Source organism: Hippichthys cyanospilos, chromosome 2 (genome assembly GCF_059441005.1).
Source record: "Hippichthys cyanospilos isolate Australia breed blue-spotted pipefish chromosome 2, RoL_Hcya_1.0, whole genome shotgun sequence".
NCBI classification, from domain to species: Eukaryota; Metazoa; Chordata; class Actinopteri; order Syngnathiformes; family Syngnathidae; genus Hippichthys; species Hippichthys cyanospilos.
Window position 1 is genome coordinate 20,778,429 of NC_142370.1, and position 15,959 is coordinate 20,794,387.

Genomic DNA, 15,959 nt, shown 5'->3' on the forward strand with positions numbered 1-15,959 from the left:
ATCCAGCTGAGAGATACTCACATTTAAAAGTCAAATGTCACACGTACCGACAGGAAATCCCTCAGGCCTCTGGTAGTTGTCAAATTTGCCGCATGATCCAGACTTATCCAACATGTGCATGACGGCTGGCGATTGCGACGCTGCATGGGAGATGTTATTTTCAGCGTCATGCGGTACAAAAGAGGCACTATCGACCCTTATCGGGTCATTTCTGAATGAATCCGATGCTATGTGATTGGCCGCCAGAGCTCTGAACAGTACTACACAACGTTAAAGTTCCCCATGAAGAGAAGCGCTACGTTGCAGAATTCTCAACTGTGTCGACTGTATCCTCCTCTGAGCACTAACCTGAGTATTCCCTTTTGATGTTGGGCAGGTTGGCTGGACAGGAGTTACTAATGGGCAGTCCTTGCTGGGACACGCCCTGATTTCCATACATGTCCATGAGGTTGGTGGGAACCGGGATCTGAGAAACGCACAGGGAATATGGAATAGGAAAACGCTACACAATGGAACGCGTCCCCCAAATACGGTAACCGGAAGGCTGTTAAGGATGTACCGTGCCGGCCATTTGAAGTCCTGGGTCCATCAGGCCGAGGATATCGTCGTTGTAACTGGACTCCAGACTAATAATGTCGTCGATGACATCGTCCATCTGAAGCAAGAGGAGTTTGTTCGATCAAAAGCTCAAAAACAGGCGGCTCCTTTGGAATGGAATGGAGCAGAAAAAGCGCAGGAACCTCTTTCTCGCAGTTCGAGTTTAGGGTCAGTAAGGCCATAGGGCTGTTGGGGGCGCTGTTGCCCGGCCCTGGCGGCATGCCCCCGTGGTCAGAGGACTGGCTGGGGCAGGGCAAGCTCAGTACCTGCGATCCAAGCTTTCCCAGGTATTGCTTGACCTGCTGCTGCTGAGAGCGCTGGATGTGGTACTTGGTAGGGTTCTCCAGATGAGTCTGCACCTGTTGTCGCCCGAGAGAAAACCACAGACATGAGTTTGGATGGCAGGCATACTGGGACCCGGAGGTGGGGCGTCAGGGCCAGCGAGGCCTTCTCTGCTGGCCTAATATAACCTGACATGATCGTAACTATCATAAACTATAATAATTACAATAACTAGAATAAAGTCAATTTCATTTTAATTTTATTTTTGCTAAATATGTTTATTTTATATGTAAAATTATTCACCATATTCTGTTATTTTCGTTCTTTTCATATTATATCCATATGGTTACACTCCTCCTAAGTGCTGCAGTTCCAGTGTGGCGTTTTTAGCCAATTACAATTCAGCTAATGCATGTCGCCAGGCAGACTTCATGGCAGACTTGGACATTCGCTTGAACAGCCGAAGGCTTCTGTGCAGTGAGCAATGCCACATTGTGTACGGGCCCATATTTTTGTTAGACAGCTGCAATAGCCAATCGACCCATAAGAATGCCTTCAAGAACCCTCACCTAGAACGTGTTTAACGGTGGAATTAGTTAAATAAAGAAAAAACATGATGCTCAACTAGGTAACGTTACCCGCAGTCACTTTTTTTTTCAAACCCACAATGGCTGAAGAAGAAGAATAGCAAAACGGAAATTGGACCGACGCGACTTTCAGCATTGGCGTCCGTGTCAATACAAAAAGATTTATTATTGGAAAGGAAACGCAAATACAAACTCTACAAGCAAGTCATGAAAGTCTTTCTGAGGAAAAAAATAGAAGAATTAAATTTGTACTGAAATAAATTCGTCCTTTTGGCTGAGGTAATACGTTTTTGTCATTTGATGTCATTCCTATTCAATTGTCATGTTTGGTTGTGTTCGGTTATCGTGAGTTTGTGGGATTTTGTTCATGTTTCTGTTCCACTTGCGTCTGCCTTTATTGTCTGCGTTCTCGTTAGTTTGATTTGGTCCACCTGTGGTGCTACTTAGTCCAGTTTTTCTCCTGGTTCGGTCCTGCCTCGTTTCCTTGTTCAAACTTCCTTTTTTGAGCCACATATTTCTCAGTTTTCCTGCATGTTTTGGGTCCCCTTCTTTCGTCCTCTCAACTCAACTCAGCACGGCCATGCAGACGTGACACGTATATTAAATTGCCATCTGAAATTTAGCGTACAATCTTGTTAAAGCTTGCCTGCTCTTCGTGGACTTTATAAAACTTCCTGGACAAATAATATGAAATTATTATTTCTTATTCTAAGTTTTGGCACGTAGAATGACAAATTTTCATTTCTGATGCGGATTTATTGATGATTAAATGCTCTGAAAAATAGCCTGCGTAGCTTAGTAATGTGTACGTGTGCGTATGAGAGGTCCAATCACTGAGGCCTCTGCAAAGTGCACGGACAGCCACTGCTGGAACCTCATTTAAATACATTGGATAAATAAAGTCCACACATCTCCCGTTAAAATGGAAGATTTTGTTGGGCTTTTTTTTGTTTCGTTGTTGTTGTTTTTTTAACGCTGCTGAAATATCTCAGCTCAAGCTTACAAAGACCAAGCATGTTCCGGTCAAATAAAAACTAAAAACCTGTCTGACAACCGCAATAAGCAGTGTCAACAATTAACAGTTCTTTTTTTAATTCCTTGATTAAGATTTGATAAATTGCATTGCAGAATTCTAGACACATTTGTCGACCTGAATATGAATACTTTAAGTTTTAAGTGCTGACGCGTGCGCCAAATAAAAGAGTTCTTTTCATCTTCAGTGCCGTTGGACAAGCAACTATCATGAGCACTGATCTATATTTGCAACCTATGTCTGAGTATTTAATTTTTTTAAATCATATTAATTTATTCCCAATGGTCTCTTGATTTTGTAGCATATCTCTTAGCTAAACTCCTTCCAGTATTTGCAGTGTAAATAGGAAACGAGAGTCCAACTTAAAATTGTGGTGTAACCAGCCAATACTCAGGCTTCGATCAATTAAAAAAAAAAAAAAAAAAGTATAGTGTAATGTGATAAATGTAATAGAGGTGGTGTGTCCACACTGAAGGCCATGGCACACAGGACATTAACCTTATCTCTTAGTGATATATGTGTTTCATAATTTTCACAGTAGCCTGTGCAAAATATCCGGTATGTGGCATAACCAGAGAAAATTTGACACAATCAAGTAAAGGTCAGAAGTTAAAGAAGAGAAGCCAAATAACGTACAGTATGTGCAATACATGAATGAAACAGCACTGTTTGCAGCTGGGTTAATGCACGCATACGTATCTGAACATGAATGTTAGCACCAATGCTAATGCTAACAACACAACAAAAAAGGTGTCAATGACCCAGGATCACGGTTCTTATTATGAGAACCCAATAAGAACCACTTTGACGTTAGTATTAAACAGCCTTGAGGAAAAAAAAAAAAAAATAGAAACAGGCAAAGCTGTGTGTATCTTCTACGTGTACTTTTTTTTAGTCCCTGGTTACAGTTTCATCCAGTGCCTGTGCATCGCTGCCAAATACATTTAATTTGGGGCATCTTTTTAAGCAGAATGCATCACTCAAAAAAGTCTAACCTCTGTGTACATGAACTGTCAATATAAAAGAAAAGGAACATACCTCATATGGGTGATATCCAAGCATCTCAAGCATTATGTACACTGATGTACAGCGTCCAGTCTAAGAATCGCAATCTTGAATTTCCAGCTTCAACTAAAATCTAAACCACAACGGACTGTCACCGTTTCTTTTCTCGGGACTGAGAAGGCTGCGAGGGAGGCCAATGCCGGCTTGTCTTCAAATGCCGAGAAAAAAAATCTTCATTAGTTACGCATGTTAGAGAATGCTGACGGATACAATGAGCCTTTTCGAATGGAGTTGCTTCATGTAAAAACTGAAGTTATGTCTTTATGGCGGATCACTTGATGCGAGGATGCTGCAGTAACAGTGAGCGCCTTTGTTTGGTGAGGGCCACCTCTTTGGCTGACACCTGCCTCGGGCTTTTGCTTGGCCCCATCCAGTTGTTTAACCCTTGTGGATCCTTCCAAGCGAGATCACGTCAGCATAGCACACATAATGAAACCCATTATACTTGTACTTATTATGTCCTCCATTCCCCTTTTTCCTACTTCTCATTTGTAACATCAGAGGTAGTGAGCAAACATGAACACTCTGCCTCTTTTTTTATCATGGACCTCTTTGCTATGTTAAGGGATTTAGCTAGCCAAAACGGTCCCAGCCGGGGTTCGACCTCCTCGATACATCTGCGGCTATTTAGGCCATAAACCCGAGACCGCCAAATCATTTGTTTTGTAAGGTCAGAATTCTGAGCCGGTTACTTCAGAAAAGATGACCAAAAGAAAAAAGAAAAAAACAATTGTTAATTGTCCCGTCTACCTGTCATTCAATCAGGTCTTATGTTCCTGTGACTGTCACAAAAACACCCCCCTCTTCATGCTGGGATACGATATCATTGTCCCATTGCCCATGTGAGGTGCGTTAAAACATGTCCTGCAGGTAGGTCTCACCTTGGGCAGCAAATTGTCACGACTCGGTCGTAAAAACAACGACACTGGAGGGGTGGGGAGTCTCAAAACAATTACAGCTCATCAGAGAAACTTCAAGAACCCCGTGGCAAAGAATCAGGTTACTCGCCGGTGAAATAAACTAGATTCAAGTGATAAAAACATGAGTCACCTCACTTCACTGTTACATTCAGTGATAATCAATTATACTGTAAATCTCAGTAAAAGCAAGATACTTGGATTAGCCTTGCATGGCAAAGAGATTGCATTCCATCATTAAAGTTTATCCAAACATTTACTGGGGATGGGGATTGAATGTTGTCATTCAGAAGACTATAATCCATACAAATATACAATACTGTACTTGAGCCCTTACATTTGCATATCCAAAGGCAAACAGACATAAACAAACGAGTCTCAAATTGAATCCACACTTGTAACCGAATCGTTTTCATTTTCAAAGATGAACTACAACCATTGAAAGCAGCATTTTGGTGACTTCCTTTTATCAATCCGAAGAGTTCTCTAATACGCTGGTTTTCAAATTGAGGTATGTGAAGGCACTTCAGAGATGACATGAGATTCTGATAGGGTTTCTGCAATGTGTGAGTAAATTTAGTTGAGTGCTTTTTATTACTCTGACAGGAATAGTACGTTTATTTTTTTCAAGCAAATGAATAGAAACTTGACGCAACTTATTAGTAAACTGTGTTATTGTGACTCCGTTTATTTTGTTAACATTTATATGTATGCGGATTGGCATTATTGGTGCAGGTTTCCAGCAGACCAGTTACAAATATCACATGATCTATCTTCTGGAGTTTCTGAATAAAATACTACCTACTACTGGACATACTACAGTAGAACTCCTCTACAAGAAAACCTGCATGTGCAAAATAATCCCCCAGTGTGAAAAAAAAAATGCATACATTGAAGCCTTTCCCTCTTTCTTACTTCCTCATGAAACGAAAACCCGACTTGTTGCTTCATACAAAATGTTTTTTTTCTGTATTTAAAATTCACTACGGCGAAAACAAGCCTGCAGCAAAAGCCTAGCTTTGTTTATACTTGACGCACCGGCACTCGTTTTGCAGCACTTTATACTCGTAGCGGCTTTCCCCCGCAGTCAGACAATATTCTCCCATACTAAAAGTGGCAGTAAATGGACTCTACAGCATACAAACACCACTACTCTAAATCAGAGGTGGAGAATCCTAGTCGATTCAAATGATCTGAACAGACTCCTCATCTCTTCTCAACGTTGTACTCGCCAGTAGTTGTTTACAGTATTTAGATCACGGTATTTCTTTTCAGACGAATCATAAAAGTATTTGTACCAGCGAACTTCCATCAGTAATAGTTCGTCCGCCATGTTGTCCATTCGTAAGTAAATTCCGGAAGATGCGGGTTGCGGAAAATCAGCTCCACGTGGACTCCGCGCGGAGGGGCGCAGTTGCCGAAATAACGTCATTTGACGGACGCGTCAAGCTTAACACTTGAAGACAGGATAAAAATAATAAAGATGAAAGATGGATGAAGCAAAGTGAAAGAAGTGCAAGAAATTGATGTAAGTATAAAAATGAATGCTTATTGTACATTTGGCAATTTCTTTCTTTCTTTTTTTAAATGTTGGATGGGTTTGTTTTTAACTTCAGTCAGATTGTAGATTGTCCAACATGTTTTTTTTTTATGTTTCCGTCCGAGACATAGATTTGCGAAGTTCTTTGTTGTGAACATTTTCTGGCTGCAAATATGATTTAGCTGTAGAGGAGTTCTACCGTACCACAAAGGTAGTTCCTAAGTATAACAAATCATACAGGGATGGCAGAGCGCTCTGCTGTGACTTTTTTTTTCATCCAAAAATGTTTTGCACTGGTCAGGAGGTAATTGCCTGAACAAATATTTCAGAGGGATATTGCATTGAAAAAAGTTGGACAACCACTGCTTTAGTCAATCGTTAACATCTATTCATCGACTATGAGTTATTTGATTTTATACGTAAGGAGGAAAAATTCCATAAGAACATAATTTGCAGACAAAATCTTTTTGTGTACTTTTTGATCCTTTATCCTTTTTTTGGCTCATCAGTCAGAGCTCTTAATATTAGTAGTAGTAGTATTTTGAGGGCTTGATGTTGGGCGGCACAGTGAAAGAGTGGTGAGCATGTTGGCCTCACAGTGCAGGTTGCATGTTCGATCCTGGCTCCAGCTTCATTCATGGTAGGTACAGTATATTGAACACCGCAAATTTGGGAGTGTGAACGGTTGTTCGTCTATGTGTGCCTGGCTATCGGTTGGTTTGTCTGTGTGTGCCTGGCTATCGGCCGGCAACCAAGTCAGGGTATACCCTGTCTACTGCCCAAAAACAGCTGGGAAAGGTTCCAGCACACCCGTAAACCTCGTGGCTGAAAGCGGACAGATGGAATCTTTGCAGTTTAACCAGCAAAACATTTGCAGAATTAAAAATCCATTCAGAGAAGCTGTAGGCAGGCAGGCAAATCGCAAGGTTAGAGAGCGCAAGGTCAGCATTTGAGATTATCCATCCTGTTTTCAACTTAAAACATTTTTTTGTTCTTGACTTCTTTAAGTGTCGTCACTTTGCAACTATGGAGAAATTTGCTTCCCAAGCTAACAACAGTTGGGAACCTCTGCATTAAATGAACCCAATATGGTTTTATTTCCATTGGAATGTTACAATGATGACAGAATGTTGCACAATAATGCTGTTTTTCTATTAAAGATCACAATTGTTCTGGTGAGTCCCACAGAGCATGTAAGCATCTTAACCGCCACACAAGTGGTCCATTCTTTTGCTAATGGTCCCTTGTTTAAGTATCCTGCAGGACCATCACGGAATGCCCAAAAGCAGAAAAGTCAAAAAATAATCACACGTTCCTTTTAAAGTACAACAGCATGCTTTGTACATGTTTCTGACTCTAAATAGCTTGTGCGTCTTAAGCCTTCGGGGGCTGCCTTAAGGCTCCAAAACAGCAAACTGCATTGGTTGCTGTGGCTGCAGATGCAGCCAGTTAAGAGTGTGTTTCACAGAAGACTACATTTAATACGTTTGACTACATTAGACTACATTTATATTTAAACTTGCCACTCCTTTGGTCTTCAGCACCCTTTTATATCATATACAGCAAGTGAAATTTGTAAAACTTTTACGGCCACTGTCAGTTAACAATGAAAAACACCATGCTGGGTCATGATAGTGAATTCTACTGTAATTCTACTGTAATTCCCCAAAACTGAAGGCCAAAATTTCTCAGCCTCATAAGCCAAGTTGCCTGTTGCAGCTAACAGCTAATAAGAATAAGCGAACAGACTGAACCAACATCTGAGTCCTTCCTTTATCACAAAATGGAACATAGTGATCCCTTGCTAGTTTGCACCTCGCTTATCGCAGCCTCAGTGCCTTGCAGATTTTAAAAAAACAAATATTAACTATGCTGCGGAGGGACGTGCTGTGAAGGTTGCCTGCAGGGCATACGGACGAGTTGTCTATAAATGCACTTGCCACGGCCATTCCTCGGACGCCGAACTACGCAGTGTGCATTCAACAATCCATTTTCTATAGCCGCTTATCCTCACAAGGGTCGCAGGCTTGCTGGTGCCTATCCCAGCTGGCTTCGGGCAGTAGGCGGGGGACACTCTGAACTGGTTGCCAGCCAATTACAGGGCACACAACCATTCACGCACTCAATCACATCTAAGGACAACGCAGGCTTGAGGAGAACATGCAAACTCTACAGGAGGAAGGCCAGAGCCCAGTGGATTCGAACTCGAGTCCCTCTAAATGTGAGGCGGGCGTGATATTCACTGCACCACTGAGCATATTTACTTTAAATGTTAAACTCTTTAACATTTATCATTTATTTATTTATTTACTGTACTGTTATCCCTGCCCATATTTTGGCGTCTAACGTAGAGCCGCGGTTATATTAGCGGTGCCCGGAAGTCAAATTAAAGTGAAGCTGACCAAACGTGATAATAATAATAGGTTATACTTGAACTTCCAATTCACTACAAAAGAAATCTAGGTAAGAGATTCACAATGCTCTGCGGTTGCTTCATTCATGTCTCCCTCTAAGCGTGTGTGATTTTGAGGAAGCACAGCTCTCCGGAACGCCTACAAGACACGTGATTAGCTCCCGGTGTGACCATGGGAGCTGGGGAAGGCGTAGATAACAACTGCTGCCCTGCCCTCCTGCCATCGACCAATGAGGGCAGGAGTTGTAATCGACTCATGCCCCAACTCCCACGAACACAAGAAAATATCAAACATTTACAAAGATTTAAAATGAAGTGTGCCTCCTATACACAGGCGTGTCATTGGCGAATTACGATAGTGACGACATTTTACTGTTGAAAATGCCGAAGTCGCGTAAATGTGTGTTTGGAAGCATATTGCCGGATAATCAATATCCATCACCCGCGGGTGGAACTTTGGTGAGTGCGATCTATGGGCACCTCGTGAGCAGAGATGGGAAAACCAGGTCCGGAAAGAAAAAACCCTGAACATTTTGGCTTCAGCCACAGGTACTTCTATTCAACCTGCAGTCAAATGAGCTCATTAACCTGCCAGTTAAGTGGAAGCACCTGTGGCCGAAGCCAAACTGTAGCAGGGTTTTAACTTTCTGGACCTGAAATTTCCATCTGTGCTTGTGAGGATAATCGGTCAAGATGATGGCTGAAAGGAAATTGCCTGGCCGGCGGCATCATAAATGGCGGCAAGAAAATGAATATTGCAGTGTACAACTGTAAACATAACCAAGATAGAGACTTTTGCCAGGTTATTTGCTTCAGCATTGCAATCATTAGTGGCTAGAATCTCAGGGGTGTCCAAAGTCGGTCCTCGAGGGCCGCTGTCCTGCATGTTTTCCAGGTTTCTTTTCCTGACACACCTGATTCAAATGATCAGGATCGTTATCAGGTTTCTGCTGATGAGCTGATCATTTGAATCAGGTGTGTCAGGAAAAGAAACCTGGAAAACATGTAAGACAGCGGCCCTCGAGGACCGACTTTGGACACCCCTGGGCTAGATGGACCATTTATTGTAATTAAGTAAAATATCAAAGTAATTTAACCCCCATCATTCTTCTTGATATGTCAGCTGTTATACAGTAGTCTGATAGAATGCCTGCATAGAATGCCCGGGAAATTGACTAGTGTTTTCTTAGCATTCATTGCAGTTGAATGTGATTGTTTTTAATGCCAGTGTGTTTGACGAAGGTAGCGTTGTGCCGTTATGGCAATACAAACGTAATCACGAGGAGGATCAAGCCAACCTCTACCACCACAGCTGCAAAGGCCAAAAAATCTTGCTTTGATTTCAGCTTGTCACTGCACACAGTTAGGCGGTGACGGTGTGATGTTTGAATACGTCTAGGGAGATGTTTATGACAGCTAACTTGTCGGCGTGTGGTGTCTGCTAGTGCATCAAGAGTTTCTCCATACTCTTTCGATCTTCTAGTCTTCATCTTAACACTTTTAAGAAAAAAGGAAAATACTGTAGTTGATAATAAGCGGTAAAAAATTGTCTGACTGAGCCTAAACTCCCCCGGTCATTAGTGACAACATTTTTCAGCAGACGAGCCGGAAATAGAAATGAGGATGTGACATGATCTAACCTATAGAGTTGCTGAGTAAAATACGCCAGGTGACACCAGTACAAATGTTTAATAAAAGTGATTAAAAATGAATAAAATGATTTAATAGACAAAGAGGAATAAATCAGACACGTATGGCGCGGCTGTGCAGCTCTATTTTCACCTTTAGCGTGGGTTGGGGTGTACTTGGCTGAAAAAATCATTTCACGGGGGTACATCTTGAAAAGGGTTGAGAACCACTGTCGAGCTTACCAGGTACTTGGCCTGGGTCACCGTATATATTAATGACATAGACACTATTCTCCTTGTACAAAAACATGATTTTGAGTCTTTTATCTGAAGTTCAAGTTAATGTTATTGCTTTACATCTTTCAACAGTTCCTGAAAGCCCTGTGTCATTACCTATGTTTGTGGGCAATGTCGGTATTCTTTGAAAGGCATATTGGTCACGAGTTACTGATTGTATAATCTAAGAGAAAATGTACAGGACTTTGTCCTTTGTGGGGTAGCATAAATTCCTAGGGGAAAAAAATCTAGAAATCATACTTAACCCTTTTAGGAAGTTATCCTACAAACATTTCAAAGACATATTTTTTTTCTCTTAAATATGCACTGGAATGAAAGCGGCATGGGCTAATTACGAGCATTCTTCACTGAATTAGTGTTCGGTGTGTGGCAAGGCTGTACACTCCTTTGTCTTGATCCCCAAACTGATCCCTTGCTTATACCCCTGGAGGTCATAGGTCACTTGGTTAATTAAGGGTCCAATCAGTCTTTAGATAAACTCATCTGAGCTTAATGTTTGCACTTTTTGAGGTCCAGCAGCTCTGCCTGGTACCCCTGATCTTTGCGCGCACTCCACTAATCTAACCACAGACAGGGGGAGTAGGTTAACCCAGCTCAGCAGCGCTGGAACGGCCTTTTCATTTGACAACTTCAGACAGTGAAGAATGTCTGTAAGCTCTTGCCAAACCAGAAAAATAATTCCAACATGGCGTATTGTACACAAGGTGAGAGTTTGAGAAGGGGGCGGTCTAAAGCTCTCGAAGCGGAGCAGATTAGGTTGATGCTGCATGAGAGGACCAGTGTTTATGGTCCTTATACTGTACTTGAGTGCCACGGCTAGCCCATGCCACACACATCTAAGGGTGATGAAAGTGTGGCAGAGCAAGCAACCATGAAATCTCTCAATGTGCTGTGGATGGATTTAGTTCAACAAAGATTACTCAATACTGTAGCTGCCAGAGTATGGGCCCTTTACCACAACACACTCAATGGAAGATTATACAACTTTGATTCGGTTTATTACCATTATAACTTTATGTACGCTGTGTTCAGTAGTGTTTCGTTAGACTATGTACAGCAGGACAATGACTTTTGAAACCAATTTCCCTCTCCGTGTCCTCATGCAGTCACAAAGTCAAAAAAAAAAAAAAAAATTATATATATATATATATATATATATATACTGTATATATATATATATATATATACACACACACACACACACACACACACACACACATACGTAGATGTACCTTTCTAGCCTTAAAACCAGCGATTAAAAACCTCTTTAGAACAGAAATAACTATTCTAAAAGTAATTTTCAAAAATCAAACTGTCAATACTACCACCAACACAATGGTTATAAGATCAAAACATTCCTCGGTTTTGAAGGCAACAGAGTAAAAAGCAAACTTACCTACCTATGAGCGATGTCAAAACGCACCCTCAAACACTTCGACAGAAAACCCCTACGAGTCTCCTGGCCCTCACACTGCCAGAGAATCAAAGCTATGAAAAGATGTGAATGTAGCTGAGCAAATAGGATTAAAGATGGCTAAATCCAAATGGCTGGAAGCACAGCATGCATTAAAGAGGAATTCTCTCAGGAAAGATAATCCCCATATACACATTCTAACACACTTCATTCACCCCTGATGTTTTTTTTTAAACACAGACTCATAGTAATTCCATGATTGCCTGACTGTCCACACACCACAGTCAATACATTCTATAAATACACTACTCACTCAGTAGCAATGACACACGCTGATTCCAGAGATGGAAATATTAAAGAGGAAACTTCACACTTTGCGTCATATTCTCCCTTTTCTGCACCAGCATCAAGCACCAGAACTAGCGCACATCTTACCTTCAACACTTCCATGGGCACCTGTGCAGCAGCCGGTGCAGTAACTGTGACATTAATGGCAGGTGTTTGTGCAGCTGTGGTTTGCTGGTACCGGGAGTCCTGTTGCCTGCGCTGCTCCCGCCGCTCCTGCTCCTGTAGCTGCTCACGCATCAGCTGTTGACGCAGGAGGATGCGCGAGGTTGTGGCCGAGGAGCTGAGTGGAGGCTTGGAAGCGCTGCGCTGCTCCGACGGGCTGCGGTGAAGGGGAGAACCATGCCAGGTGATTGAAGCGGGACAGACGGAGCAGACGAAAGCGCATGGGTTTGAGGGGGTGGAGGGGTGAAACAAAAAAAAAATGAGATGAAGAGCATAAACTTTAAAGTGAAATTAAAGGGCAGAGAGCGGTCAGATGAAGAGAGAGAGGTCAAGCAAGATGATGGTGAGAGATTAGCAGTGTTGATTTGCAAGCGCGTCTCCGCCGACACACACCTTTTTACTTGCTTGTTGTGGGAACATTACAAGTAACTATTGCGTTATTATTTCGTTGGGGGGGGGGGGGGGGGGGGGGGGGCAGATGACTCCACGGAAAAGGCTTTGTTTCTGTCATGTGAGGTGTAATTGCAATAAAATAAGAATTTTCTTTTTTTTTCTTAGCTTTAGGCACTTTGATGCACTTGGTTATTTTTTTCAGTTTTTTTCTTTTATTAATGTAAATAAGGATACAGGTTTAGGTGTACAGTGGGCCCCCGAGTTACGAGATTGTTCCGTTCCGCGGTTGGGCTCGTAAAGCGAATTCACCGTATGACAAGCAATCCAAACCTATGTTTAATAGCTAATGCGTTTAGAACCCCAGGTAAAAACTTCAAAATTTTACATACATATTAAAATTTGGAATCAAAATAGTATAGTAAGTGCTACTGTATATAATATACATGTATACAATCAGAAAACATCATAAATTAAAAATACAGAAAGGATTTGTTTACCTTTGAGTGGCGCTTGTTATGGCCATATTCCCTAGTGAAGGTAGCCTAGCCTAGGCTTTAACATCACTAGCAATCTTGGGACCATGGCTAACCCATTCAAGTTTGAATCAGACAGTAAAATGCCCTATAAATATGGTTTTGTAACCCCTCGCGATTGAACATGCCACCATTTTGAAACGAGAGAGGCCGACCAAAAGCAGACCAGCATCTCCGTGAGGAGACACACACCGATAGCAGACCAGCGTTGGAGCAAAACGCCTGCAGATGGAGAGAAAACAACACAAATACAGCAAACCCCCTTGGGTCATGACAGTTGTTTTTTTTTTTGTTTTTTTAATCGCAAAGCGGGGGAAATACCTTAAAGAAGGGACGAAAAAAATCTATTCCACATCACAACATGAAAAAAACGGTAAGCAAGGGACGCTATTTACATCACACTAAGAAAAGAAAAATTTAAAAAAAGAGGAAAAAAGTTCAGTCAAGAAAAATAAAGAACTTCTATTGAAAAACAAACCAAAAAAATCTCAGTTGTCGTTTAATTTTGTTGTTTTTTTTTTTTTTTAGGGGGCTGAATTGAAAGTTACAACTATATTTCAGAAGAACACCATGTGAACGTGATTTCAAAATAGCAAGAGTTGTTTACATCAGTGTCACGCTCAATCCGGGAACCAAAAATGTTCAAATTCGTCGAGCATTGTCGTGACTTTGCTTCCAGTAGGAACTTCGAGATAAACGCGCACCAAGGCCGTTCATATCAAATGCAACTTGTACCACGGGTACAGTTTATTTTGAAGGATTGACTGGCTTCCTCACAACGTTTGGCTTCTTAAGACAATACATAGGCTTGACAGGCAGTGCAACGTACAGTATGTCTCATAGCACTTCTTAAAAAAATCAACAGATCACGTAAAAAATAAACAGATCAGGTCAGATCACTGCCCCCTCCCCACACCCCACCCATGTCTTATAGCACTTCCAAAAAATAAACAGAACCCCTGACATTAGTGACGACCCCCCCTTCAGTAGATCTCAGGAGGTTAGCTGTTGTAAAAGTAGAAGTAGGCGTACAAAAAGTTTGGGTACCCCTGATCCAAGGGCTAGATCGGCTTTGAGCTTACTCGAGCGGCATGCTCAAAAGAGTTTTGCACAGAGAAAGAGGAACGCCGTGGGCTGTTTCAGTTTTCCCACTCTCTTCAAACCTAGACGGCTACTCCCCAGACAGAGTGGGGTGTTCCGAAAATAGAGGGACTCTGCTGAAGCAGAAGTTGTCGGGATGAAGCCTTCATTGAGTGAGTGATCCTTTTGATAAAACCGAGCAAAACGTCTGGTCAATCCAGCTGTGCAATAATCGGACTAATTAGCCGGCAGAGTCAAACACAGCTCCGGTGTGCCGTGTATTCAGTGGGTGTTGGGCCCTCAACGAACAATGCTTCCCCTCCTTCTCTCCCAGCAATGAGTATAATCTCATTGTCCGAGTACACACACGCTGAAGCTTAAGACGAGCGCAAAAATACATGATTGAGAGTGCAGAGAAACCACATTCTCTGTGCTTATATTAAGCACAGTAATAATAAAGCGGCACATTGTTTATCAAGAGATGATCCTGTTCTTAGACTAAATTTGGAAGGTTTATCTTTAACCAGTCTTGCTGCCACTGTGTTGTGAGTGATCATTTCTGGTCATTTCATCAAATGGAAATACAATAAAAGTATATTTGATAAATTAAGATAAAAAAGAAAACAGCGCACGATCATTTATTTCATAAGCTTTTCCTTCTGAACAAATCAGTTAAAAAAACATTTTAGGAGGGAACCTAAAGGGGAACAACTGAGATAATGTGGTTGCATATCCTCTCAAATGTAGAGTTGGGACTCTGTTCAGAATTAATCACATTTAAAATCATGTTTAAATAGGGGTCTGCACTGAGCACCTTTATCCATTTTAAGACCTTCCAATGAACTAAGTCAATAATTACAATTTAACATAAAATTTAGATGCTCTACTAGACCGGGGGAGTCAACCCTTTTCTGAGAGAGACACTTACTTGCATGTTTTTGATGTCTCTCTCCTACATCACCCATGATTCAAATAATGAGTGAATCAGCAAGCTCTGTAGAAGCTTGATAATGATTCTGTTCATTTGAATCAGGTGTGTTATAGAAGGGAGACGGTGCATAAATGCAGGATAGCGACAGAGCTGTCAATATTGACTAAAAATTTTGAGGGGTAAACTCATTCAAACATACACTTAAGTGTGTTCAAATGCAAAGTAGAGACGAAAGGTTTGGAAGCACCCTCTCATTCAATGTCTTAGTTAAGATGGCCACTGGTTCTTCTTTGGTTAACCAATTGGTTCTTGCCGTAATATGAATTTCATCAGCTGTCGGGCGTGTCTTAACCTGATTTCTTCACGACACAACTGATGGTGCCAACCCCATTGATAAAGCAAGAAATTCCATTAACTCACCCTTAGGAGACACACCAGTGAAGTGAAAACCATTTTAGGTGACTGCGTCTTCAAGCTCATCAAAAGAATGCCAAGAGTGCGCAAAGCAGTAATCAAAGCAAATGGTGGGTGTTTGGAAGAAACTAGAGTAGAGAACACGTTTTCAGTTACAGTATTTCACTTTTTTTGTTAAGTCCATGCTCCTTCATAGTATATACATATATATAGGTGGGCAGTTCATCGACCCAATGTTTTGCCGATGGAATGACAAAACACTTTAAACGGAGGATGTGTCATTCTTCACAACCGCCTGTGGGAGCTTTAGGGGCAATACGGTAAA

At 41.6% G+C, this 15,959-nt stretch overlaps 1 protein-coding gene across 4 annotated transcripts in view; it reads right to left on the reverse strand.

Annotated features, from left to right (window-relative positions):
• Positions 1-15,959, reverse strand: part of mitfb (melanocyte inducing transcription factor b) — a 32,707-nt gene that overhangs the window by 5,400 nt on the left and 11,348 nt on the right. For all 4 annotated transcript variants that reach the window (XM_088407275.1, XM_088407274.1, XM_088407278.1 and 1 more), the window contains 5 exons: positions 12,209-12,440; positions 741-956; positions 560-655; positions 349-466; positions 48-140 (listed from right to left, as the gene is read on the reverse strand). In XM_088407275.1, the coding sequence (XP_088263401.1) occupies positions 48-140; positions 349-466; positions 560-655; positions 741-956; positions 12,209-12,440 (755 nt within the window). The remainder of the gene's footprint in view (positions 1-47; positions 141-348; positions 467-559; positions 656-740; positions 957-12,208; positions 12,441-15,959) is intronic.